Source organism: Epinephelus moara, chromosome 16 (assembly GCF_006386435.1).
Source record: "Epinephelus moara isolate mb chromosome 16, YSFRI_EMoa_1.0, whole genome shotgun sequence".
Taxonomy (NCBI): domain Eukaryota; kingdom Metazoa; phylum Chordata; class Actinopteri; order Perciformes; family Serranidae; genus Epinephelus; species Epinephelus moara.
This window is the reverse complement of record NC_065521.1, coordinates 44,333,333-44,359,284: the sequence shown is the minus strand read 5'-3', so window position 1 is coordinate 44,359,284 and position 25,952 is coordinate 44,333,333. Positions and strand designations below refer to the sequence as shown.

Sequence of the window (25,952 nt, the reverse complement as noted above, 5' to 3'; positions counted from 1 at the left end):
AAATGAGAATTAAAAGACAAATCTTGATCAAATATTACTCCGAGGTTTCTTACGGTAGTGCTAGAGGCCAGAGCAATGCCATCTAGAGAAACTATGTCATCAGATAAAGAGTCTCTGAGTTGTTTGGGGCCAAGAACAATAACTTCAGTTTTGTCTGAATTTAACATCAGGAAATTGGTGCTCATCCAAGTTTTTATGTCTTTAAGGCAGTTATGGAGTTTACACTGCTTTGGTGTTCACTGTCTCCTCCCCATCTCACAAGTTTGAAATGTGTTTGTAGTCCCGTCTCTTCTGTTACGTAGGCAACATGGCCACCACTGAGGGCGAGAAGTGTTGCAACATTCCACACTCAACTTTTTAACTGTTATGAGTACGACCATCCGGGTCGTACCACACTGCATGTTGCCATATTCTAAGTATGACAGACTTATGCACTCAAAACATTAAGTACAAGGGTGGTTGTGGCTCAGAGGGTACAGCAGGTCACCCACTAATCAGAAGATCAGTGGATCAGTGGTTCAATACCCAGCTCCTCCAGTCTGCCAAGCAACCCCAAATTACTCGTGACAGCTGTCCTATCAAAAGTGTGTTAAAAATTGAGTAGCAGGTGACACCATGTAGCCTCAGCCACCAGTGTCTGAATGGGTGAATGTGATTGTAGTGTAGAAGAGTGCAGAAGTATCTGATTGGAGACACAACAGCAGCTGTCTTCCTCCATAGATGAAGATAGCTCAGTTGTTAATGTGAAAGTTAATGAAATTTCGCACTTAGGTCGCATGACAACAGCTGTCAGCTTTTCTTTGTCAAACTCTGTAGATGTTTCAAACCAAAAACCTGCGGGGAGAGAGGAGGGGTTACTCTATTTGAGCTGAAGAAATGTTTTAATGTGAAAAATCCATGCAGGAAGTGTTGAGCTTCAGCGATGGACAAAAGAGCAGCAGAGTAGACGTAATGAATGAATAGAAAATGACAAGACTGTTGTTGCACTGATGGAATTAGAGCTGTGGGAATGTACAATATGGTGATTTCAAGATGGGTTATGAAAGAATTATGAATTATGAAATATACTTTTAAAGAGGAGAGATAATGTAAGTCTGGTCTAAATTCAGGTAAATAAATCTAAGACCTTACATTATGTGCATGTTTGACGTGTTTTTTTCGCCTCTGTGTTGGACTGCAGGTAAAGTCTCTGGCCGACTCCATGGACGACTCCCTCACCTGCCAGTCAGGCCGCGAAGACTCACAGGAAGCGGGAGGAGAGGGAGAGGAGGACGACGAGGAGGACGAGGAAGAGGGAGATGAAGAAGAGGAAGAGGAGGAGGAGGAAGGGGAGGAGGACGAGGAGGAAGACGAGGACGAGGATTACAGAGAGTGCGCATGGCGCAACACCAACGCATCTGCCCGACGAGTGGCAGGCCGGGCAGTAGTGGGAGGAGGGAGAGGAGGCGTGGGAGGAGGTGCCGCCATGCACGAGGACAGCACCGCCACCTCCTTCAGTGATGTCACCCTCTACATGGATGAGGGCTGCCTCCCCTCCTCGCCGCTCTCCCGCCCGCCATCCTCGCCGCTGTCCCGCCCCGCCTCCAGCTCTGACACAGAGTACTGGGGAGGAGGCGGAGGAGGAGTCGCAGGGGGGAGGGAGGACAGCAGAGAGACAGAGGGAGGCAGCAACACCAGCCGGAGGAGCAGCACCCCCTGCACAGAGTGTCGAGGGGAGTACAGAGGAAGGGCAGGAGGAGGAGGGGGACACCTCCCTGTCCTGACCATCGAACCACCCAGTGACAGCTCAGTGGACATGAGTGACAGGTCAGCACAGCCAATCAGAGAGCTTCGTCAGAGATCACACACTGTAACTTTACAAACTTTACACACATTTAAAACAAAATTAAAAACAGTTAAATGAACGTAGTGCAGTTAAAAGAACAACGTTCTCCTGTGAGATATCGTGGAGTCAAAGTAGCATTAATGAGAAATACTGATGTACTTAGTTACTTCCTATTGATTTATTTCCCTCCCTCCAGGCAGCTGCTGGAAGCAGTTAATTGCAGCTGTGACAATAAACTTGCAAAGACCTGAAACTGACTCGACACAGGTCGTTCTTCACAGAGAGCATTTATGTCCTGCTTCGATGCTTTTATCCCTTCATAAGTCAATTCAGAAAAATTACTCATGATTACGCTGAGACTTCTCTATTTTACATTTATATCAAAACAATCAATCACTGCTCGAGAAAGTTAAGTCTCATTAAAGTGCATTAAGCCTTTTAGCACGCTCCACAGAGACTCAGTGTCTCTGCACTGTTTCAGGCACTTTAGTTTTAGTGTAGGAAGCTCAGCCAGAAGATCTGCTCACTGCAGAAAAAGGCCCGACCAAATGTATCTGTATGTTCTCGCAAAATAGCATTGAATCAGGCTTTCACCATCTGAAGGGACGTGCACGTGCATCAGCATTTCTATATCCCAAAAAAACACAGCCCTAAGAGGAGGTGCAGACTTCTACTTTTCTCTCAGATAACTTTAAAACGCTCAAAGCTTATTATGGGATTTTTACCCAGTGACGATAAAATAAAGCTGCCTATCGTTTGTTTTAGGTGTAAAATAAAGTGTAAAATATAAACAGTGCGCTCTGGACAACATGTTTAATTTTTCATGTCCTTAACTTTATTGTTCGTTCTTCAGGTCAGAGCGAGGCTCCATCGGACGCCTGGTGTATGAACAGGAGTCGTCAGGAGCCGAACGAGGAGGAGGAGAGAGGGAGAGGAGGGGAGGAGGCGAAGGAGAGAGTGGAGAGGATGAGCGAGGAGGAGGAGGAGGTGGAGGAAGCAGCGAGGCCGACTCTCCACAGGGAACAATCAAACACAAACCAAACGGCCGCTCTGTCGCCACGGCGCAGGGACAAACTCGCAGCCCCGCCAACGTCCCCTTACCGATGCCTTCAGCCCGGGCCCTGCCGTCACACCCGCTCCCCCACCCACTCCAACACTCACACCCCCACCCTCACCCCCACCCCCACCCATCGCCCATCCCCCACTTACCCACCATTCTCCACCACCACCCGCAGTACAGCCAGCCACACATCATGCACATGCACCACGTGCACGGCAGCAGCCCTTACATCCAGCACGCTCACCACTTTGCCCAACACCACTACCACCACCTGCACCACCAACACCACCACCTCCCCCACGCCTACCCAGAGCCCCCCTCCTCCCCGCTGCCCTCCCCTGTACCACCACTCACACCTCTCTCACCCCTGCCGCCGCCGCTCACGCCCTCGCCGCTGTCCTCCTCCTCTTCCTCTGCTCTCCAGAACATGGAGGCGCAGCAGCAGCAGCACCACGCCCACCACCCCCACCTCCACCACCACCATCTGCTCTGCTCAGATGGAGACAACGAGAGCGTCAACTCCACCACCACCAACTCTAACGACGACACGACGGTCAACAACTGCAGCTCCGGCTCCTCGTCACGCGACAGCCTGCGGGAGCCAATCGGAGGAGCGACGCTGGGGAAACAGACCTATCAGAGAGAGAGCCGCCACAGCTGGGATTCTCCCGCCTTTAACAATGACGTGGTGCAGCGGCGGCAATACCGCATCGGACTCAACCTGTTCAACAAGTACGTGTGTGTCTGTGAAGCTGATTATGGTAATCCACCAAAATGATTCACTGAGTTAAACAAGCACATATTTTACTGTTATTATCTTCAACTGTTGAAGCTAAAATCTTAACGATCTTAATGTAGTCAAATTCAGATTATGCTGTCAACCTGATTAAGGTCCAACCCATCAGACAGAGGAGGACCGGAACAAAAATCTGAATCAGGCTCAAAATCATCAGCTCATATTAATATATTGAGCCTGTTTCCACCAAACCCTTTCAGTCCAGTCCCTTTGGAACCAGCAGTAAGCCTTCAGACATGGTACCTAGACCCTCGGTGTGTTCAGACANGGGATATTTAAAAATAGCAGCTTTGTGCATTTAGTCCTTCTCAGGCAAGCTCAGGGGTTTAGTGTTTGTTGCTACGCCTTGCTCTTGAAGAGACACTTGAAATAAATAATGGTAATCACAACCCCAGATCCAAAAAAGTTTAGAATGTAAATAAAAACAGAATGCATTGATTTGTAAATCCCTTTCCACCTTTGTTCAGTTAAATACAGTACAAATGATGTGCTGTGATTGCTTGGTCTTTGTCACATGACATGCGGTGTACGCTGATGCGTTCCAAAGGTTAAACTTGCTTTATCAGCCATTGCACCCTGAAAAATAGGCGCTCAGGAACACCATGATGGCATCACTCTCGTGTTTGAGCGCACCTGCCGTGCATCTACATTAAAAACAATACATTTTATAGCACAAAAAACACGGCATGCATACGGCCACTAATTCTGTATGTCATTACACAGTTTTTTTGATGTCTTCAGTATTAACCTGGGAATAATAGAAATTAAGAAAAATCACTGGATGAAAATTTGAGTCTAAACCTTTGAATGGTTCTGTAGTTGTATGGTGACACAGTGTACACTTCTGCTTTATATGTGGGTAGAAGACGACCAATACCCCAAAAGTTCCACAGATGTTATCAGATAGAAATCAGCTCGTAAGCCGTCTTCTGAAACATCTCATAACTTTGGAATGACTCTGTGTTGGAGAGCAGTCTAAATAAAATTAGATTAATAAAACAAGCACACAAATTAACGAAAAACAAACGTGTGTCTTGTCTGGGTTGCAGGAAGCCGGAGAAGGGGATCCAGTACTTGATCGAGAGGGGCTTTGTGTCGGACACACCGGTGGGCATCGCCAGGTTCATCCTGGAGAGGAAAGGACTGAGCAGGCAGATGATCGGAGAGTTCCTCGGCAGCCGGCAACAGTTCAACAAGGATGTCCTCGAGTGAGTACAAGACATTCACTGACTTCTGTTTGTTTACTTTTTATTGTTTTTTCCTGTTTGTTTGTGTGAATATTTAAAGCTGAGATCCAGCTGTGTTTAATGTTTAAGTAGCAGCTGATGGTGATCAGTGTTCTGTGTCTCCGCCTGCAGCTGTGTGCTGGATGAGATGGATTTCTCGGGGATGGATCTAGACGACGCTCTGAGGAAGTTCCAGGCTCAGATTAAAGTTCAGGGTGAAGCTCAGCGGGTGGAGCGACTGGTGGAGGCCTTCAGGTACTAAACTGCTTCCCAGATTTGAATCCCAGAGAGGATTCAGTGAACGATCTGGTCTAATGTTTTCTTCGTGTCTTCTCTCTCCCTGCAGTCAGCGGTACTGTGTCTGTAACCCGGTGCTGATCCGGCAGTTCCAGAATCCAGACACCATCTTCATCCTGGCCTTCGCCATCATCCTCCTCAACACAGACATGTACAGTCCCAACGTCAAGCCGGAAAGAAAGATGAAGCTGGAGGACTTCATCAAGAACCTGCGGGGTCAGTCAGTACATCATCTCTTGTAATCAGAGCAGTCTGGCTAGAACACTGATTTTTTTTAAAGGTCCAGTGTGTGTCGGATTCAGGGGGATATATTGGCAGAACTGAAACATCAGATGAAAAGGGTGTTTTCTTTAGTGTATAATCACCTGAAAATAAGAATTGTAATGTTTTTGTTACCTTAGAATGAGCTGTTTATATCTATACAGGAAGCAGGTCCTCACTTTTGGGGATCGCCACGTTGCACTGCCATGTTTCTACAGTAGCCCAGAATGGACAAGCCAAACACTGGCTCTAGATACCCATCGTGAGACCATGAGACTCGCTTTGGCGTTTCGGTTCTCATGCCCATAGTCTCCAGTGCGACTTGCAAATATTATCAGTATAAGAACTGGAGAGCCTATTTAGGGAGGCTTTACACATGTGAAAGTTCTCCCTCCATTTATTCTCTTTAACAACGCCATTCACAGTTTTCCCACCACTTGCTTGTCCTCCCCAAAAGCCACTGGACTATTTGAGAGTATACCCACTTCCTCCTTGGTAACTTACCCCTCTACCTGGTACTATACCCTTCTCTTTAACTACCAATACACCACTGCTGAAGAGTGTTTTGTTGGGTAAGGACGTCAATAATAAGAGTGAGAAAAAATGGGGAAAAGCTGAAAAGAAAGCATTCTCAATACAAGGTATTTAGCATGCAAATTACAAATTGATTAGACAGTACATTGCAACACCGAGAGGTTTGCAGTTAAGTATTTCCTTCCTCTTCTGACGACCTCATGTCTTGTCCAAAAGTGCCTTTGGCTGCCCTTTGTCGGCGTATTGGTGGATTCAGTATTTGGCACATGTAAGTAATGCGTCTCTGCTGATCAAAGTGATGGTGCAGTAAATCTACACTTTGCTGGAGAAGCATTGATTAATTAAATACAGTAAGCAGCACAAACAGAGCTGAGGAGTCTGCCACTGTTGTTGTGACCGTCCGCCTTCTCGTGCATGGCCGTTAACTGGAACCATAATGTGAATGTATGAAAAGTCTCTGTTTTCAGAGGAACTGCATATTGCCGGTTTACATCACAATGGAGACGGTGCTGCTTCAAAACAATGGCACCCTGGAACCGTTTTTAAAACTGTGTTTCAGGCACCCAAAACGCTGTTGCTGTGTAAACGATCAGCTAAACGTAACAAAAGTTTGCCATTTTCAGTTGAAATCGTTGTCGTATAAACAGGGCCTTAATCACATTTTGTGACCACTGAGCACCAGTGTAACTTGCAAATACTATTAATATAAGAACTGGAGAGCTGTTAGTTTGTTTCCTGCTCACAGTGAATAAATCTGTCGACCGGAAGTTTCAGTTTCACAGCAAAAACATCAACACTTCCAATCCGAGCCGAGCTGGGACCTTTAAAATAGAAGCACCAGTGGTTCCACTTTGATTTATTTAATTAAAATAGTATTTTATTTAACTTTATTATAACAGTACTGTATTTCACTTTCTTGTAACTTTTAGTAGTCTACAGTACTTTAGAGGAGATTTCATGATATAGTATCATGATATATATCGTGTATCGCGTATCTTCCAGCCCTACTTGTTGATTTTATCATTTGCACTTGTCGCCTTGCAGATGTGTTGTTTTATCTTGTGGTTAATCAGAGAACCACAACAGAAATAAACCTTTGTTTATTTATATATATATATAAGTATATATATATATATATATATATATATATATATATATATATATATATGTATATATATATAATATTATAATATATAATATTTGAAACTAAACCCTGACCCTTGTGTTTCCATCAGGGGTTGATAATGGTCAGGACATCCCCAGGGACCTGTTGGTGGCCATTTACGGAAGGATCCAGAAATGGGAGCTGAGGACCAACGATGATCACGTGTCTCAGGTCCAGGCGGTGGAGAGGATGGTGGTCGGCAAGAAGCCTGTAAGATCCTGCAACACCTCAAACAAACATCTAAACAACTGTACATATGTTTAACTTCAATGGTTTTCACCCACTCAGATCACTTCAGCTGATGGTGTCTTTAAGAACAGACACTAGTCAGATCCTGGGTAGCCCAGTCGGTAGAGTGTCAGACTTTTAATCTGAAGGTCCAGGGTTCGAGTCCCTGTCCAGGTGACTGCTTTCTTATATGACATCTTGTGGAGGTCAATCATAAGTTGTGCATTTGGGCAGTCTTCAAGACTTTCAGACTTCCTGTGAGCATGCCTGTTACGTCCACATGTCTTTCAGATCCAATTTATGAGGACACTATCATTCACACTCAGCCTCACGAACAGTATGTTTCTCTCATGGCCAGATCTGCTAGCAACCCAACTTGTTTTTCAAGCTACATGCAAATCAGGATCCGCCCTCCTCCAGTTCAGAGGGAGGTGGCAATGGATTCCCTTTCAGACAACAGGTTCTTTTGTGACATGCCTGATGAGCCTGAGTAGCTCAGTCGGTAGAGCATCAGACTTTTAATCTCAGGGCCCAGGGTTCAAGTCCCTGTTCAGGCTAAAAGTTTCTTGAGTGTAAACTTTATGATTTATCTCATACTCATCATCATCCATAGAGGTCTGCAGGAGGTGCACAGTCCACTTTGGTCACCATAAATTCGGCAGATCAGACATTTAAAATATCGGAAGTCGGAACTGGCCGAGAAAATTGTAATAATAATGGTGTTCTTGGTGTGTGTGTGTTTCAGGTGCTGTCACTGCCTCACCGCAGGTTGGTGTGCTGCTGCCAGCTGTTTGAGGTTCCAGATCCAAACCGAGCTCAGCGGAGCGGCGTCCACCAGAGAGAAGTCTTCCTGTTCAACGACCTGCTGATGGTGAGTGTGTGCGCGTGTGTGTGTGTGTGTGTGTTTGTGTGTGATGGATTTGGTGGAAAATACAGAAATCTAGTGTCATTATCTTTTTTTACACAGACTGTGGGTGTTTGTATTACTGCACTATTTTGGGATAAGTTTGGGGACTAATTCTCTCGGAGCCTGAGGATCTTCTCCCCTGGGAGATAAAGTGATTGCGCGTCACCAGAGCACCAGTTTATCCCATAATGCCCTGGTCCTGTTTAATGCTGCGCTCCAGAAATGTCAAAAAGTCTGACGTCCTATTAAAGAGAAAGCAAATAAATGGATTCCCAAGTAAGAAACCCAGGCAGGAGTTGTCAGCAAGGTTTACCCGTGAAGTCTGATGTTTTAGTGTTTTTGTTTGCAAGATTAAAGATTGAAAAACAAAAGAGACTGTGTATGTGTTGTAATCCCAGCGATAAAGTGCTGAAGCTCAGCGGCTTCAGTTGCTTTGCTGCCGTCAGTAATGCTACTGATCGTATCACCAGCATTTCCAGTTCTTGTTTAATCCCTCATTGTGTTGTTGTGAGGTTTTTAGCTCCGTGATCAACTGTGTAGATTATATTATATCAATAACTGAAGGTGCCTGACAATACAGCCATGTTAATGACTCCTCTTCAGTGGAGGAGGCATTTAAAGCTGCAATTATCAATACTTTCTTTCCTTAACACTGAATCAAATGTGTTCATGTATTGTCTGCAGGGAATAAACCCCAGACTTTGCAGCTCTGCTCAGAATGTTAGCCTCTTGTAGCCTGTAGTTTTTGTTTGGTGGCTCGTTCAGTATTTTGGTTCAGTCTCATCACCGTCTTTTTCAGCCACAGCAGGCAGCTGTTTTCAACAAACAAGCTCTGATGGAGCCACCGTGCTCTCTCTCGCCCTCACAGTCATTACTCACAACTGAACACACACACACACACACACACATCATAAACAAACTGCTGAAATCAGAGCGAATCACTTAGCCCACTTAGTCTTATTTAAGATCAACAGTGATCCTGTGTTTTTGGCTGTTTTCAAAGCTGTGGTGTGGACAGGTTTGAAAGAGGAGAAGTCACGGCGTCATATCGTGTCAAATCATTGGGGTACCACACATGCTCAGTAAAAACAAAAATATATTTAAATTTATTTTATTTTTCCAAAATCTGGTCTGCACTTGCCACAAGGCTCAACAGCTGGCATACAGTTACAGAACATGGGTATGATTGATCGGTGTCACTGAGGCTTCAACAGTCAGCCATCAGTCCACTATATTTTATACTTAAAATAAAAGATATCGATGAGAACTAGTACTTTTTACTACTAGAATTTGTGAAAAGGTCCTAAATACAGACCATAAATCAATGCTTTCTATTTAAAACCAGTCCATTATATATCAGCCACCATCCATTCAAGCATACCCAAAAACTTCTGACAGGCCGGACGCACCCAAAGAGCACCTGAACGGACACAATACCTTCTTTCAGTGTCCATGAGTTCAAAGATTGTGTCTTAGCCTTCATTTAGTTTAGTCTATAGCAATTCTTTTTTATAGTGCAGATGAACTAAAAAAGCTCAGAACAGAACCGCTGCTCCTCCGTGTCGAAAGGGGCCTGCTGAGGTGGTTCAGGATTCTGATCAGGATGCCTCCTGTTAGAGGTCTTCAGAACACGTCCCACTGGTAGGAGGCCCCGGGGCAGACCCAGAACACACTGCAGGGCTTACATATCTCATCTGGCCTGAAAACGAAAGTTTATTTTGAAAAGACACAATGCATATAACAAGCATAGATTCACACGCAGTCCGTGAACATCCAAAAATGACACAGGTGGGAAATGAATTCAAATAAAGAGAGAAAGGATCACCACTCAGTGAATAACCTCCTAAGCCCTATGATAAGCTATTATGGCAAGGCTTAACTATACAGACCAGTGAGCAGTGATAACTAACATGTCTTTGGGGTCATCGGGTGGGAACCTCGTTTCACCAGTGTTTCGTCTAGTTGGTCCCACGACACCTCCAGGAGGCTAGACAGTGATCTCTGGCGTCCCAGAGACACTCCCCTAATGCCAGGTCTCAAAGTTAAAGGAGATAGATGGACTTGAGTCACATGACTTGGACTGGAGTCANTTTCCTAGCACATTCACCATACTCTATTTCACACGCTACATAGCATAACTACAACATAAGCTAAAGTTAAAGGAGATAGATGGACTTGAGTCACATGACTTGGACTGGAGTCAGACTCGAGTCGCAAACACATGACTTGGACTGGAGTCAGACTCGAGTCGCAAATTTGATGACTTTAGACCTGACTTGACAAACTCAAAAAAGACCTGCAACTCAGCTTAGGCTTTAACACCAATGATTCGTGACTTTAAGTTAACTTGAGTTATTTGACAGGAAAATACTAGATATGTTATTTAAAACGTGTGCCATGACTCAATTTATTCCCCTTAATTTCCTGTGTCAGTTAACATTGAACGCTTTCAATTCCCAGCTAGTTAACAGTTGATTCTCCAGACCCGCTTTGTTTGAACCAAGAACTAACTTTACATTACTGAGTGCCAGTTGGAAAAGATGACACCAAAGATAATTTAAATTAGGTACAAAAATTACGAGTGCTCAATGAAAAAACAAACTGCAGTGCGCAAAACGTGCAAGTTGAAAATTCTGACAGATAAATACAAACTTTAAACACTAAATATAAAATATTATTACTGTGTTGTTAAAATGGCACTGAATTTAGTAAAGAGAAAATTATGACTTGTTTAGGACTTGAAACTCAAAGTTTATGACTTTGTACTTGACTGGGGAGTTGAGTGCAAAGATTTGAGACCTACTTTTGACTTGCTAAACAATGACTTGGTCTCAACTCTGCTAGGGCGTCATATTTTGATGTGTAGGTCCACTGGGGCGGTAGTAGCTCAGTCCATAGGGACTTGGGTTGGGACCCGGAAGGTCACCAGCTCAAGTCCCCATCTGGACCAAGCATGGAGTATGGACTTGTAGCTGGAGAGATGCCACTTTGCCTCCTGGGGGGCACCGAACCCCCAACTGCTCTGGACACCTGTGCATGGGCAGCCCCCCCTCGCTCTGATATCTCTCCATTTAATGCATGTATAGGTCCTGTTTGTGCATGTGTGTGTATTTCAGGCCTGTGTGTGTAGATGACAACAGAGTGGAAAAATGTGATTTCCCCTCAGGGATTAATAAAGTAAATCTTCTTCTTTTTCTTTCTTCACTGATAACGCTGTGGTAGTTGAGGAGTTGGGACGAGGACGTGTTAATAAGAAAGCTAATACATGTAAATAAAAAGAGTGAAAAGAGCTCAAAGGGTTAATATCATACAGAGGTCATATGAAGGTCAACACAGACAACATGAACCAGCTTCAGATGTGAATCTGTGTGAGCTCATAAATTGTGAATCAGGACTGGTCTGACATGATAAATGATTTAAAGTCTCCACAATCGATGTCACCAGTACTTGAGTTTAGAAGATGAAGTGACTCCAACTGTGATTCAGCTCCAATTCAATCATAATTTATTTACACTGCCAGTAAAAAACAAGCAGGAGGAGACACGTCTTCAGTTTATAGAGGAATCATTCAAATGTCTCACTGAGGGATTTTAAAAACTCTTCACCTCGAAATGAACAAAAGAAACAAATGAAGACAAAGATGAGCATAATCAAACACTCCCTCCTCCTTTGTCCTCTCTCCTCCTCCTTCTTCTCTGTCTTTATATTCTCAATTTTCTGCCTTGACTTTTCTTTTCTCATCTCTTTTGTCCTCCTCAGGTGACAAAGATTTTCCAGAAGAAGAAGACTTCAGTGACATACAATTTCAGACAATCATTTCCTCTGGTGGACATGCAGGTCCACACCTTCCAAAACACCTGTAAGTACTGCGCTTGCTCTTTATCTCCCTCTCATTCTCCTCTCGTCCATCTGCTCCCTCCATCTGTCTCGGCTTCTCTCCGTTTTATTTCTCATATCTCTATTTCTTTTTGTGCACTTGCTCAACTCTCTATTTTTACCCCACAGTCCGCAGGCCCACTGAAAAGACTCACACACGCAGATATATATATGTACACACACACACACACACACACACACACACACATACACTCATATGTGAGAGCAACTTCTGATGTGCCCCCATCTCCCCAAAGTCTCAGTAAATGGATCATCGAGGATCCAACATGTTCTTTAAGTTCAGATACAGCTTCACTTCACGTCAGGGGGTAAAACGAGCTCGTCTCAGAGGCGACACACCTGCAGACGTACCGAGGTGCTGAAGCAGCAGCCATTGAGAAGAAGTGCTTAGATGTAAACTCACTGGATGCAAAAAGGAAACAAGATGGGATTGTGTTTGTCTGTGAGGGTGAACAAGTCACATCAGCGAACAGCAGGGAGGGAAGAGAAAGTCAGTGTCGATGTAGGAAAACAGAAACAGCTGTCGCTAATCTACGACCAGATCTTGTGTTGTGGTGAGAAACACAGAGGGCAGGATTCACAGAAGGAATGAGCAGCTTTCGAGGCCACTAAACCTGCACAAATTAGACAAAAAGAAACCATGTAATTCTCTAAGCAAACACAAAGGGTGAAATGCACCCCAAAATGCGCTGCCAAGGCAACAGTATCTCTGTGCTGTTTGCACATATTTAAATGAGGTAATACAGAATGCATACAATGGGCACAAAATTGGCCCCTTTCTATGCAAATGAGACTCAAAAACAGACTAATTCAGAGATCAACACTAATAGCCACACACAGTTATAGTCAGTGCAGGAAGTGGGCCAGTGCTTACCGTTACACAGTACCACTTTTACATTTTACTCTTCGATGTACAATGACGTTTTCTTGCGCACCAGCACTGCTCACACCCTACTGGTACTCTCATCCCTCTCCATGTCTGGTTCTCTGGGCGATTCAGAAACAAACTGCATTACCCAGGGGGCACTGGGGACACTACATGATGTTCACCTGTTGGCAGCTACCCAGCTGGTCATCAGCATCTTTCAGCGTTGATATTTGGTTCAGTTTAGGTTGTGACATCAGGTCACCAAAGTTCAATGTCAGGACAACGTCTAATGCCATCATCAAGTGGTGTAGAATACTGCAGACGGATGACATTGGTATTTTGTTGGTTTATTTTGTTGGTTTTAAGTTGTGTGGCTCAGCAGTAGAGCAGGTTGTCCACTAATCTAAAGATTGGCAGTTTGATCCCTGGCTCCTCCAGTCTGCATGTCGAAGTATCCTTGGGCAAGACTCTGAAACCCAAATTGCTCCTAATGGCTGTTCCAAAGATGTGTGAGTGTGTGTCAACACGTTCTGAATAGCAGATGGCACCAGTGTGTGAATGGGCGCATGTGACGTGGAGTAATGTCTCATGCCAACATCATCTTGACATAGAATACCGACATTTAGTCATAAGGTGTGAAGAACAAAACCCAACGTCTGCAAAACGTCATAATGTTAATGTCCACACATCCTGAAATTCTAACGTCGTTAGACATTTAAATGAATGAATGACGAATAAGGTTATGTGTATTAAGGGTTATCATGTCCACCTCATCAGAAACTGGGGAGGGATTAAGAGGAATATTGGATTTCTCTGCAACGCTAACTTTTTAGCACATTAGCTAACGTTAGCTTCCATAGCAAAACAAACAAGTGTGGTCCTCCTTTGTAAGATTGGCTTCCTGTGACATCATCCATCCACTGAGTGAGAGCATACGGGTCGGCCAGTCTGGTCCCGTTGGTCAGTGTTTACTTATTCAAGTAACACTGGCGGTCCCGGAGAGTGAGTGACCTGACATGGTGCGTTGGTAAATTCAGTCTGACGCTCTACACTAAAATGAGAGCCCTGTTGGTGGAAGAAACGGAGCGTTATATTTCTACATGAATGAACCAACGGTTAAGTTAATCACACATTCACTCCGCTCGGCGCTCTGCTGCTCCGTCTCCACAGACAGAGTGTCCAGAGTGCGCTCTGCCACTCTGAGAGTGCGCTGCTCTGGATAACCCAACGCTACATTCAGACAGCGCTCCCAATTTATCAATGCTCCAGTTTGTGTCAGAGTGCACTCCCACACTCACAATGAGTGTTTCTGAACGCACCACTCACATCATCTTCCTCCATCGTCTAAATCAAGCCAACAGAACTTGTTAGCTAGCGCCGACTAATGTCTGTGGAGAATTGTTTTGCCTCCAGCTAAGCCCCGCCCTCCAAGAAACATCATACCGTTTACTAACAGTAAAAGAGTTTATAGGAGGGTGCATAGAGGAGGTTTCTGTAGTTGATTTCCTCAGTTGCATGTGGATCACAAAATTTGCAGAAGCGTACCCACCAAAGATGAGCTTTCAAGTTCCAAGATCTCAGTTACATATTTATGGGTCAGGTATTTGCAGTAGAGATAAAATGCATCTTAACTTGGCCAAAGCATGACATTAGAGTTAGCTCTTGAAATAGACACCAAAAATACGTGTGGGACAACAATCGGAGACTCCGTCCCAGTTGGAAATGTTTGCAACAATCTGTTAATAATCGCTTGGCAAAACATAACTTCCCTCTCCAGTTACCAATATTAAGTGTCTGCCAGCCTGTTCTTTAAATGCAAGGCATCCTCAGTCAGAAGTGTAGTCAGTACTCCTCTAAAAACACCAACAGAAACACAGTGGAAGCATATCACAGGATTTCCTAAATATATGACTGTCAATCTGAAAACAAGGCTGTTTAGCTGCATCTCTCTCAACATGACTCATTCAACCGACACATTTTTCAATAATGATGTTCACACAATCATATGCAGTAAGCTGCATGTGTGTGTGTGTGTCTAAGTGTGTGGGTGTGTGTGGTTTCCAAGCCTCTATTTCAGCAGAGAAAAATTGGCTCTCAGTTCTATGCAGCAGATTGGAGTTGGTGGCGTTTCAAATCTGCCTCAGCACCTGTTAACAGGACGCCTCACTCTGAAGAGTTCAGCTCCAAAATCACATTTCCACCATTTTCAAAAAGGCTTTATATATGTATAATGTCTCCACCAACAGCCCAATATTTTTAACCCCTGAAAGAGCAAAATAACAGCCAGTTGAAAAGCTTGTTTTTGCTGACTTCCACGTGCTTACCATCTCATCTTTCTGCAGTGGTGTGGAAGTGAACTCCAGGGTGTGTCAGTACACTGTGACATGCTGCCGGAGGTCAAATACCTTTAGAAACACCTAACTGACGCCACCATTTTTCATGTAAACAGCTGAATTTGATGCTATGAATGTCTTTCAGGAGAGACTGTCTGAAAATGTGTGTGATTATCTCCATGTCAGTCACTACCACTTAAGTCAAATACAACCTTATTCCTATTCGCAGTTTGACATTTGGCAGTATGCCGCTTATCTGGGACCTCCCTGCCCTTCCATTTGCATATACGGTATGCCCAAGTCAGGGAGAGCAGTAGAGTTGTCCAGTTAGCTGCTAGCTAACCGTAACTTGTTTATCGATTGTTTGGTCTGTAACATAATAGGTCGACCGGAAAAAAGGTCCAATACTAACATGCTGAAAGGGGGCATATCTCCACCTATCGTAGAGGAGTCGGACATACGTGGGTCGTTAAATGGATTCCCCTCCCGTGCTTGTATACTGGGACAAGTTCAGTAGTCCAATTAAATGTCCTAGTTGAGCTAGAGCCGTAGCTTGACTTAACTGTGCATGGAAACATACTGACTCTGTTATGTAGGACAAAAGGCACTGCCCACAGATGAAACACCTGGTTCTTAAGGAGTCTCTGTGACGGCTGCCTCTTTCACTCCGTCCTTCAGTGAGGCCATTTGGAACAACTAAGAACACTTTTGATGTCTGACAGGGGTCGGACAACATGTGGTATAAACTGCTTCTTTTTTAGTATAACCTGGGCCTGATTGTGATCAAAGGTAGAGCATACTTAAATTTTAAAGTACAGAGGGCAGTTAAACACAGGCTTGTTTAAACCCTCTAATTACCGCCCACACCTCCAAATTGCTCAGTGATTCAAATAAGTCTGATGTTTTGCCCACTCATGACTGTTTCCCCCAGTTGGATAAACAGGTCACCAATCAGACCTTTGTAGGTGGGACTGTAAATAGGGATATCATATTGCTGCATAGCTACTGTAGGTACCTAGTTACATCAATCATGTGACAGGACAAATGATCTGTCATTATTTGACAGGACAATATTAAAGCAGGTCGGTGCGACTTCTGCAGTGATGCGGGCGCTGCGCCGGTCCGTCATGGTGAAGAGGGAGCTGAGCCAGAAAGCAAAGCTTTCAATTTACTGGTCCATCTACATCCCAACCCTCACCTATGGTCATGAGCTCTGGGTAGTGACCGAAAGAATGAGATCACGGATACAAGTGGTGGAAATGAGTTTTCTCTGTAGGGTGTCTGGGCTCAGCCTTAGAGATAGGGGGAGGAGCTCGGACATCTGGAGGGAGCTCGGTGTTGAGCCGCTGCTCCTTTGCGTCGAAAGGGGTCAGTTGAGGTGGTTCGGGCATCTGACGAGGATGCCTCCTGGGCGCCTCCCGCTGGAGGTGTTCCGGGCACGTCCCACTGGTAGGAGGCCCCGGGGCAGACGCAGAACACACTGGAGGGATTACATATCTCGTCTGGCCTGGGAACGCCTTGGGGTCCCCCAGGAGGAGCTGGAAAGTGTTGCTGGGGAGAGGGACGTCTGGGGTGCTCTGCTTGGCCTGCTGCCCCCGCGACCCGGCCCCGGATAAGGGGATGAAAATGGATGGATGGATGGATGGATGGATGGATGGATATTAAAGCATGACGGTGGAGAAAGAGGGGGGGTGACATGAAGCAGAGGGCCAGACTGGAGTCAAGCCCACAGCCACAGCGGCAAGGACACTGACTTCGTATATGGGACGCCCACTCTACCCACTGAGCTACTGGGCGCCCATTGGTGGGGCCATTTTAATGACAGAGCTCACCTCCCCACATGCAAATGTTCCACCAAAACAAATTCAACCCTGACACTATTTTGCACTGGGCTTAATGCCACCCATGACGACTATGATTGATTTCAAAAAAACAAAAACACGCCAAGGCGTTTTTTTACCCTGTTGCAGAAAGATAATCGGTGATTCCAGACCTTTCTCTAGAGCTGACACAGCACTGTGGACATACGTCTGATTACCTGAGTGGTTCCACTGCAGCCTGTTTAGCCGCCATTGGCTGCAGCACTCTCGCTCAGCACTGGACCAGTGTCAAAAACTGTCATCCACATTAGACACTTAGACACAAAAACATGGGGGAATTGGGTCCAGGCTGAAAAATACAAACAGTGTGTAAAGGTATTGAATAAAATAATTTCAGGTGGTGGAATCAGTCACACAGATTCATGTGCTGTGTTTCAGCTCTACTGTTTTCCATCGTGTCACAGGACAAGGTCAACATTATTCAGTTGTTATTTGTGGGACGCACCGTGTCGTCTCAGAGCTGACGCTGTGCTCAGTGTGTACCGAAGCTGCAGTGGTGGTCGTTGTGTTGTTTAGTTGTTGACAGTTCTGGTCCTCCAGTTGGAGCTAAATGGAACTTGGCAGCCTGTGGTGATGACTGTGACCAGGACAGATTGTCCCATATGATTCATCAGCACAATCTTACATGGACTGCTGGTGTGTGTGTGTGTGCGTGTGTGTTCATGTGTGTGTGTGGGTGGGTGGGTGAGTGCTGTGTGTGTATTGTCTGTGAGTGGGTGCACGTTAATGTATCTGTGTGTGTATCATGTGGGCGGAAGGTAATAAGAGGTGTGTGTGTGTGTGTGTGTGTGTGTGTGTGTGTGTGTGTGTGTGTGTGTGTGTGACAGTCTGTCTTTAAAGGCTCTTACAGCCTTTTTCTCAATCAGTGTCTTACTCTCAGCTGATCCAGGGTCAGAGTCCTGGATCAGTATGTACACAAATTAATCTGACGAAATTAAAACAGTTTTTCTTATTTTACGTGAGAGATTCTGTATTTTTGTCTGAGCTTTTCTCACTGGTTTGAAGAGGGCAGTGGGAAAATCTGTTCAATCTGTTACTCCTGAGATGAAAAAAATGATCTGAAGCTCAATTCTGAGATGGTTCGGTAAATAATTGTAATCATTCTAATCACAAATATTTGAACTTCTGATCAATCCATGTCAATTTCAGGTGTGAAGTATCATGTTCTGGTAATGCTCCACCCATTTCTTGTTTAAACCCCGCCCATTTAGTACAAATACAGATATTTTAATTGGTTTCAATGGTTTTATTTTTTTTAATGCTTTTGTCCCGAGATCACAATTTACTTATTTCTTTTTCTTGAGAAAACAAGCTTTTTAAAGATGTTTTAGTACAGTACAGTACCCGTTATTGGTTTTATCGTTCGCATCAGATGGTACTGTAATGAAGTGGTAACGTGGCGTCCTCTTGTGTGTACAGACGCCACCAGAGGACACCGCGTTACCACTGAGATTAATTTGTTTTTGTCAAAAATAAATCATGATACGTCATCTCATCTATTTTTGGCCCACAGTACTGAGCGTGTCTTTTCAGCTTCGATGTCCAGCTCTTCACAGCGAGGTCGAGGCATTTGGCTCACAGTGTGTAACATGTGCTGTGTGTGTGTCTGTGTCTGTGTTTGTGTTTTTGTGTGTGTGTGTGTGGCGTCTCACCCAGACTACCCTCACGGTATCAGGCTGACGTCGGCGAACCCTGGAGGAGAGAGGAAAGTGCTGATCGTCTTCACGGCTCCGAGCCAGCAGGACCGAGCACGCTTCACCTCTGACCTCCGAGAGAGCATCGCAGAGGTCCAGGACATGGAGAAGTACAGGGTGGAGTGTAAGTGATCCTGACACAGTGCAGTGATGGTAATACAGTGAGAGCAGTGGTCACAACAGCTGCTGTACCAGTGGTGGTAATAATCCCAGTAGTAACAGGGACCGCTGTGGTGGAATCACTGGAGTGACAGTGAACTGAAAGTAATTAGTATTTATTAGTATTTTAGCACTGGAAGCAGGAGTCATAGCAGAGGCTGCAGATGAACCAATAGAATAGCAGGAATGACAGACGCAGTGGTAACAGCACTTGTTAGCCAGGTGCTGGCATAAAATATGGACAGGGCTTAAATAACCTGGACTATATGGCACACATACTAAATTCAGCATAATCTCAAGCACAGCAGAAATGTTATTTTTACTCCTCTCGTTTTTTACAATCACTGTTGATGTGTCATTAAAGACACTGACCACTTCCTGTCAAATTATGTCAAATTAAAAGCCAAATTAGTGTTGGGTTTCACTGATGGTAAATTAACAGCGCTTTTCCTGTTGGAGAGGAGAAATTATCACAACATGTCTCTAGTAGAATTAGTGTCAGGGAAACTAAATATTACAGTAAATTAATAAAGACGAGGAAAACATGGAGGACGTGTTGAGTTTGCATGCAGCGTCAACGGCTAATTAAGAGAGGCTTATTACTAGAATGAAATATGTATGTTTTTACAAAGAAATAAAGGTCAGTTCTTTCTGGAGCTGAGGTAAACAAAGACCATTATTTGTTAATTGACATAGCTTTGGTAACAGCAAACCATAGTAGGGAACTGCGCATTGGTTCGACAGCCCATTGGTTCGACATCCCATTGTTCCGACCATATTAAACTCATTGTTCCGAAGTCCATTCCAAAATCATCATGATGCCCTGTGGTTAAGGTCTGGTTAGGTTTAGGCACAAAAACCACTTGGTTAGGGTTAGGAAAAGATCATGGTGTGGGTTAAAATGAAAAAGAAAGTGAAAACACATAAGCCGTGAGCCTGCTCCGCCTCAAGCCGGTCGCGGCGCACCATACGCCCGCCGCGAGCCGTTAAGCACTGCGGACAGTCGGACTAATGGGATGTCGAACCAATGGGCTGTCGAACCAATGACATGGACCCACCATGGTAGTGGTCATAGCAACATCAGAAGCAGCAGTAGTAGTATTGGCAGTACTAGTAGCAATAGCAGAGGCAATACTGGTGCTAGTAGCCTTATAGTATTAGCAACAGTCGTAGTGATCATGACAGACTTACGAATAGTTGTTGTACTTGTTGTAGTTGCAGAAAATCATTGCAATAATAATAGCAGTAGCTGCAGTAGTGGTAGACGCACTTGTGGCAGTTACAGTAGCAAGAGTAGCAGTAGTAGTAGTATTGGCAGTACTAGTAGCAATAGCAGAGGCAGCGGTGGTAGTAGTAACATTATTAGAATGTGTGTATCAGCAAAAGTAGTAGTAATCATGACAGACTTACTTGTAGTTGCAGTACTTGTTGATATTGCAGAAAATCCGTGCAGTTATAGTAGTAGCAGTAATCATAGCAGACACTCAAGTAGTTGTAAGTTGTAGAAAATCAGCAACTGTAATATTAGTAGCAGTAGCTGTTGTACTGGTAGTAGTACCAGTGGCAGTAGCAATAGCAGGAACAGCAGCAGTACTAGTAGCAACCCCAGTGCCAATAGTGGTACTAGTATCATTACAGTATTAGCAACAGTGGTAGTAATCATAGTAGACGCACAAGTAGTTGTACTACTTGTTGTAGTTGTAGAAAATAAGCAGCAGTAATATTAGTAGCAGTAGCTGAAGTACTGGTAGTAGTACCAGTGGCAGTTATCATAGCAGAAGTACACGGAGTTGTAGTACTTGTTGTAGTGCAGAAAATCAATGCAGTAATATTAGTAGTAGCAGTAGCAGTAGCAGTAATCAAAGCTGACACAAAAGTAGTTGTAAGTTGTAGAAAATAAGCAGCAGTAACATTAGTAGCAGTAGCTGTTGTACTGATAGTAGTGCCAGTGGCAGTAACAATAGCAAAAGCAGTAGTGGTAGTGGTAGCAGTGGCAGTAACAATAGCAAAAGCAGTAGTGGTAGTGGTAGCAGTGGCAGTTACAATAGCAAGGGCAGCAGTATTAGTATGTACTAGCAATAGCAGAGGCAGCAGTTGTAGCAGTAACATTACAGTATTAGCAACAGTCGCAGTAATCATGGCAGACTTACTAGGAGTTGTAGTGTGTAGCAGCAGTGGCTGTAGTAGTGGTAGTAGTACTAGTGGCAGTTGCAATAGCAGAAGCAGTTGTGATAGTGGTAACATTACAGTATTAGCATCAGTAGCTGTAATCAAAGCAGACACACATGTTGTTGCACTTTCTGTTGCAGTTCTAGAAAATCAGTAACAGTAATATTAATAGCAGTAGCTGTAGTAGTGGTAGTAGTACCAGTGGCAGTAGCAATAGCTGGAGCAGCAGGAGTTGTAGTATTGGCAGTACTAGTAGCAATAGCAGAGGCAGTAGTGGTTGTAGTAACATTACAGTATTAGTAGCAGTATTAGTAATTATAGCAGATGCACTAGTGGTTGTACTTCTTGTTGTAGTTGTAGAAAATCAGCAGCAGTAGTAGAAGTACTTAGCAGGTATTAGCATAAATGTCTGCCAAATGAATAGTAACAGGAGCGGCAGTAGCCAGTAGTAGTGGTTGCAGCAGTAGTAGTACTTATAGGAGTTGAAGATCAGCTCGGACTGACTGTCTTCACTCAAGACTGTATTTTAATTTCCACTTCTCTCAAGGTCTGATATTTACCATCTCTTCTCTTCCTTCTTCCTCCAGCCGAGCTCGAGAAGCAGAAAGGTGTGATGCGTCCAGGTGTGTTGACAGGGGGAGGACCAGGAGGAGGCGGGACGGCAGGGGCCAACGTTGGCTCCGGAAAGAGCGAAGTGGTGAACGGTACTCTGGGTAGGCCGAGCCTTGATGACACGTACGCGTCTGTGGACGGACTTAAACGCACGGCACTCAGCTCCTCGCTGAGAGACCTCTCAGAGACAGGTGAGGACAGATAAAGTAGTACAAGTACACATGTGGGCCCTCTACAGTTTGTTTTTGCCTGTTGAATATCAGTGTACATATTTTTGTGGTATCCTGACGTGACAGAGATTCTGCAAATGGGATTTTTCATTGTTTCTGTTTACTGCTGCAGTTTATTATTATGACTCAGTGAGTCAGAGCAAACCTACATCTGTGGTCTTATGCAACTGATGAAATAGTGATGAAATCTAAAATGGTAATATAATACAGTAAGATGAATGTCTAAGGTAGAGCTATGGTGCTCTGTCTCCACCTAGTGGACAAATACAAGAACTGCAACATGACATATGAGAGGGTGATTTTACTGTAGAAACTGACCTTAATAATTACTGCTGTTCACAAGACACTCGAAGCAGATGTAATTAATAAGATTAGTGATACATTGATATTTCATCAGTTTTAGTAGATGTCATTTTCAACTAATATCACCATCTGTCCCATTCTGTGTTTGTGCTGATTTTTATGGATCTTTATTTGGAGTATGTTACGTAAACTAACTTCCTCCTCGCTGTTTTTGTGATTTTTGTGGTCTGAAATGTCTGATTTCACAGCACATTCTAAAATATTACAATGTTTGTAGTGGGGGTTTTTTTGCAATAAAATTGTGGGGGCAACTTAAAATTGCAAAAGTCTCAGGTTCGAAGCCTATGATTATGAGCATTCAGTGTTTCCCACAGAATTAGAATCTATATGTGATGGTTGGGGGTGTTGGGGGCATCTACAGCTAATCGCTGCCGATCAGCTGTTAATGCTTTGAAGGATCGTGAAAATTTCAAGGTCACACAGAATTCACAGGAACTGGCAGAATTTGCCTTAATTGGTGAGATCGTAGCATTGCGAATGCCTGGAGGGACTGAACTGAGGGTGGAGGGAAAAATTGATTCTTAGCTGCATCGAGATTTTCTCTTGAAGATTATGTCTTGATGCAGAAAAGTAATTAATTAGAAATTTAGGATCCAATTCTCAATTTTATGATTGCTTGTAACAGTTCTGTAAGACAGAGCCAAATGTTCCTTACAGCTGCACCAATTGACCTATGGCTAAGCCACGCCCCCCTCCACTCACTCGCACAAACTATCAACATTCAGTGACCGGCGCTATGGCAGGTGTCACAGTATACGGCATTTCACAGGAGGCAACTGATGATTTTTGGGGACATAACGATCAGATGTCATTGAGAAGTAACCAAAAGGGCCTAAACTACACATTGGAGGGATATATTCATCATTTTATTGTTGAGAAGGTCGATGAAAAGCTTAAATTACAAGCCAAAATTTACAGGTCACAGTGTACGCTTGTGAACCGCATCTGGTTGCCGTCACCATCAAAGACAACAAGTTAAAGTGCCACTGAAGTTAAGGTTTTTGGCTCAGAATATGAGAAAAGGATAACGGCCTTTTTACCATCTTTACCAAGAGTGTCTCTCCGTTAGTTTGGTGCTACAGTATTTACACTGAATCATTCAGCATAACGTTTGCCAACCTTTGTTATCTCTGCCATTACAGATAAGTTAATGAAGCTAAGCTCCAGAAGTTAACGTTAGCTTAACTAGAGCCCTTTGGACAACAGCTAACAATGATGTACGATCACCAAAGTACAAAACTAGAACAAAATAGGCTAATGAACTCCCAGCAAACAAGGTGACATGATGAACAACGCAGCTAGGAGCTAACGTTAGGCTAACTTTAGCTAACGTTAGCTAGAGATGTTAAAGATAACTTTATATTTCTTTCCAGCAAAGTGACAATATGTTGCCTCAAACACAATGTTGACTTACCTTAGAACAGATGTAGACATCATTGTTAATCTTATTCACGTTGAGTTGATGTTGTGGTCTAACGTTACCACACAACTTTATCCAAAGGAGACACTTTTCTCGGTTGAGATGTGGTTTAAAGTGTAAAAAATACACCTGGTCGCCCAGCCTCTCAGGATACCTTGTGTCAGAGTTGCATGTACCCCATGCACACCGTTTGACCATTTTTAAACTTCAAATCTCAGAAAAAGCTCATAAAACCGAACAAAATTGACTTTCTGTAATGCATTTCAATGGACGTCCAGGCAGAGAATGTCCCACATGTACTCCTCAGACACCTGTGAGTCCCTCCTCCGGTTTTTCAATGACAAAATCAATAAAATTCACCAGCACTTGGGCTCCACTTCCTCACCACTCCCCTCCTCTGAACTCCTCCCTCCTTATCAACCATTCTCCACCTTCGAACTCCCTCATCCCTCAGTTATCTCTGACCTCATCAGAAAGTCCAAACCTTCATCCTGCCAGCTAGACCCCCTCCCCACTTCTCTGGTCAAATCCTGCCTCCCCTCTCTGCTCCCCTTCATCTCAGCCATTATCCACTCCTCACTGTCCACTGGAACTGTTCCCACCCCTTTCAAAACCGCAGCCGTCAGTCCCATCCTGAAAAAACCTGGTTCAGACCCCAACGATTTCAATAACCTCCGCCCCATTTCTCACCTCCCCTTCATTTCCAAAATTCTTGAAAAAACTGTTGCCTCTCAACTCCACTCCCATCTCACCCATAACAGCCTCTATGAACAGTTCCAGTCCGGCTTCCGTCCCCTCCATAGTACAGAAACAGCCCTCATCAAGATCACCAACGACCTCCTCATGGCAGCTGACTCCGGTTTAATCTCCATTCTCATCCTCCTCGATCTGAGTGCGGCCTTCGACACTATTTCTCACCCAATCCTCCTCCATAGACTCTCCTCCATAGGTATCACCCACACCCCCCTTCACTGGTTTCACTCTTACCTCACTGGCCGCACTCAGTTCATCCAACTCAAATCCTTCACTTCACAGCCCTCCCCCGTCACTTCAGGTGTGCCCCAGGGTTCCGTCCTGGGGCCCCTCCTCTTCATTATCTATCTCCTCCCACTTGGCAATATTTTCCGTAAATTTGGTATTCACTTTCACTGCTTCGCGGATGACACCCAGCTCTACTTATCCAGTAAACCCGACACCTCTCTTCCACCCTCCTCCCTCACCCACTGCCTCTCAGAAATTAAATCCTGGTTCACCTCCAACTTCCTCAAACTCAACTCTGATAAAACAGAACTCCTCCTGGTCGGTACCAAATCCACTTTATCCAAAACTGACAGTTTCTCCCTCACTATTGACAGTTCCACAGTGTCCCCCTCCCCTCAAGTTAAGAGTCTGGGTGTCATGCTCGATAGCTCACTGTCTTTCCACTCACACATCAATAACATCACCCGGTCTGCATATTTCCACCTACGAAACATTAACCGTCTCCGCCCCTCCCTCACCCCTCACACCACGGCTATCCTGGTCCACAGCCTCGTCACCTCCCGCATTGATTATTGTAACTCACTCCTCCTTGGTGCCCCTCACAAATCCCTCCATAAGCTTCAACTGGTCCAAAACTCTGCAGCCCGCATTATTACCAGATCCCCCTCCTTTCACCACATCACCCCTGTCCTCCAGCAGCTTCACTGGCTTCCAGTCAAATTCAGAATCCATTACAAAATCCTTCTGTATACTTTCAAGGCCATTCACAACCTCGCCCCCCCCTACCTGTCTGATCTCCTCCACATCGCCACCCCCTCTCGCTCCCTCAGGTCGTCCTCCTCCCTCCACCTCTCTGTGCCCCCCGCCCGGCTCAGCACCATGGGGAGCAGAGCTTTCAGTCGCTCTGCTCCCAAACTCTGGAACTCTCTCCCCCCGGACCTCAGAAACATCTCTCTACCCCATTTCAAATCACAACTCAAAACCCATCTGTTCCAAATTGCATATTCCCTTTAATTGCCCACATCCATTTTTACTTTGTGTCACTCT

At 44.6% G+C, this 25,952-nt stretch overlaps 1 protein-coding gene and 2 non-coding genes across 3 annotated transcripts in view; all 3 read left to right on the top strand.

Annotated features, from left to right (window-relative positions):
* The window catches only part of LOC126402223 (IQ motif and SEC7 domain-containing protein 1-like), a 106,104-nt gene that overhangs the window by 71,274 nt on the left and 8,878 nt on the right, over window positions 1–25,952 (top strand). The window contains exons 6-15 of the mRNA XM_050064004.1: window positions 1,181–1,806; window positions 2,679–3,617; window positions 4,731–4,889; window positions 5,040–5,162; window positions 5,254–5,420; window positions 7,235–7,374; window positions 8,138–8,263; window positions 12,059–12,158; window positions 18,934–19,095; window positions 21,887–22,102. Of these exons, the coding sequence (XP_049919961.1) occupies window positions 1,181–1,806; window positions 2,679–3,617; window positions 4,731–4,889; window positions 5,040–5,162; window positions 5,254–5,420; window positions 7,235–7,374; window positions 8,138–8,263; window positions 12,059–12,158; window positions 18,934–19,095; window positions 21,887–22,102 (2,758 nt within the window). The remainder of the gene's footprint in view (window positions 1–1,180; window positions 1,807–2,678; window positions 3,618–4,730; window positions 4,890–5,039; window positions 5,163–5,253; window positions 5,421–7,234; window positions 7,375–8,137; window positions 8,264–12,058; window positions 12,159–18,933; window positions 19,096–21,886; window positions 22,103–25,952) is intronic.
* trnak-uuu (transfer RNA lysine (anticodon UUU)) lies at window positions 7,497–7,569 on the top strand. The gene has a single exon. It is a non-coding gene; the product is annotated as a tRNA-Lys (tRNA).
* Window positions 7,877–7,949, top strand: trnak-uuu (transfer RNA lysine (anticodon UUU)). The gene has a single exon. It is a non-coding gene; the product is annotated as a tRNA-Lys (tRNA).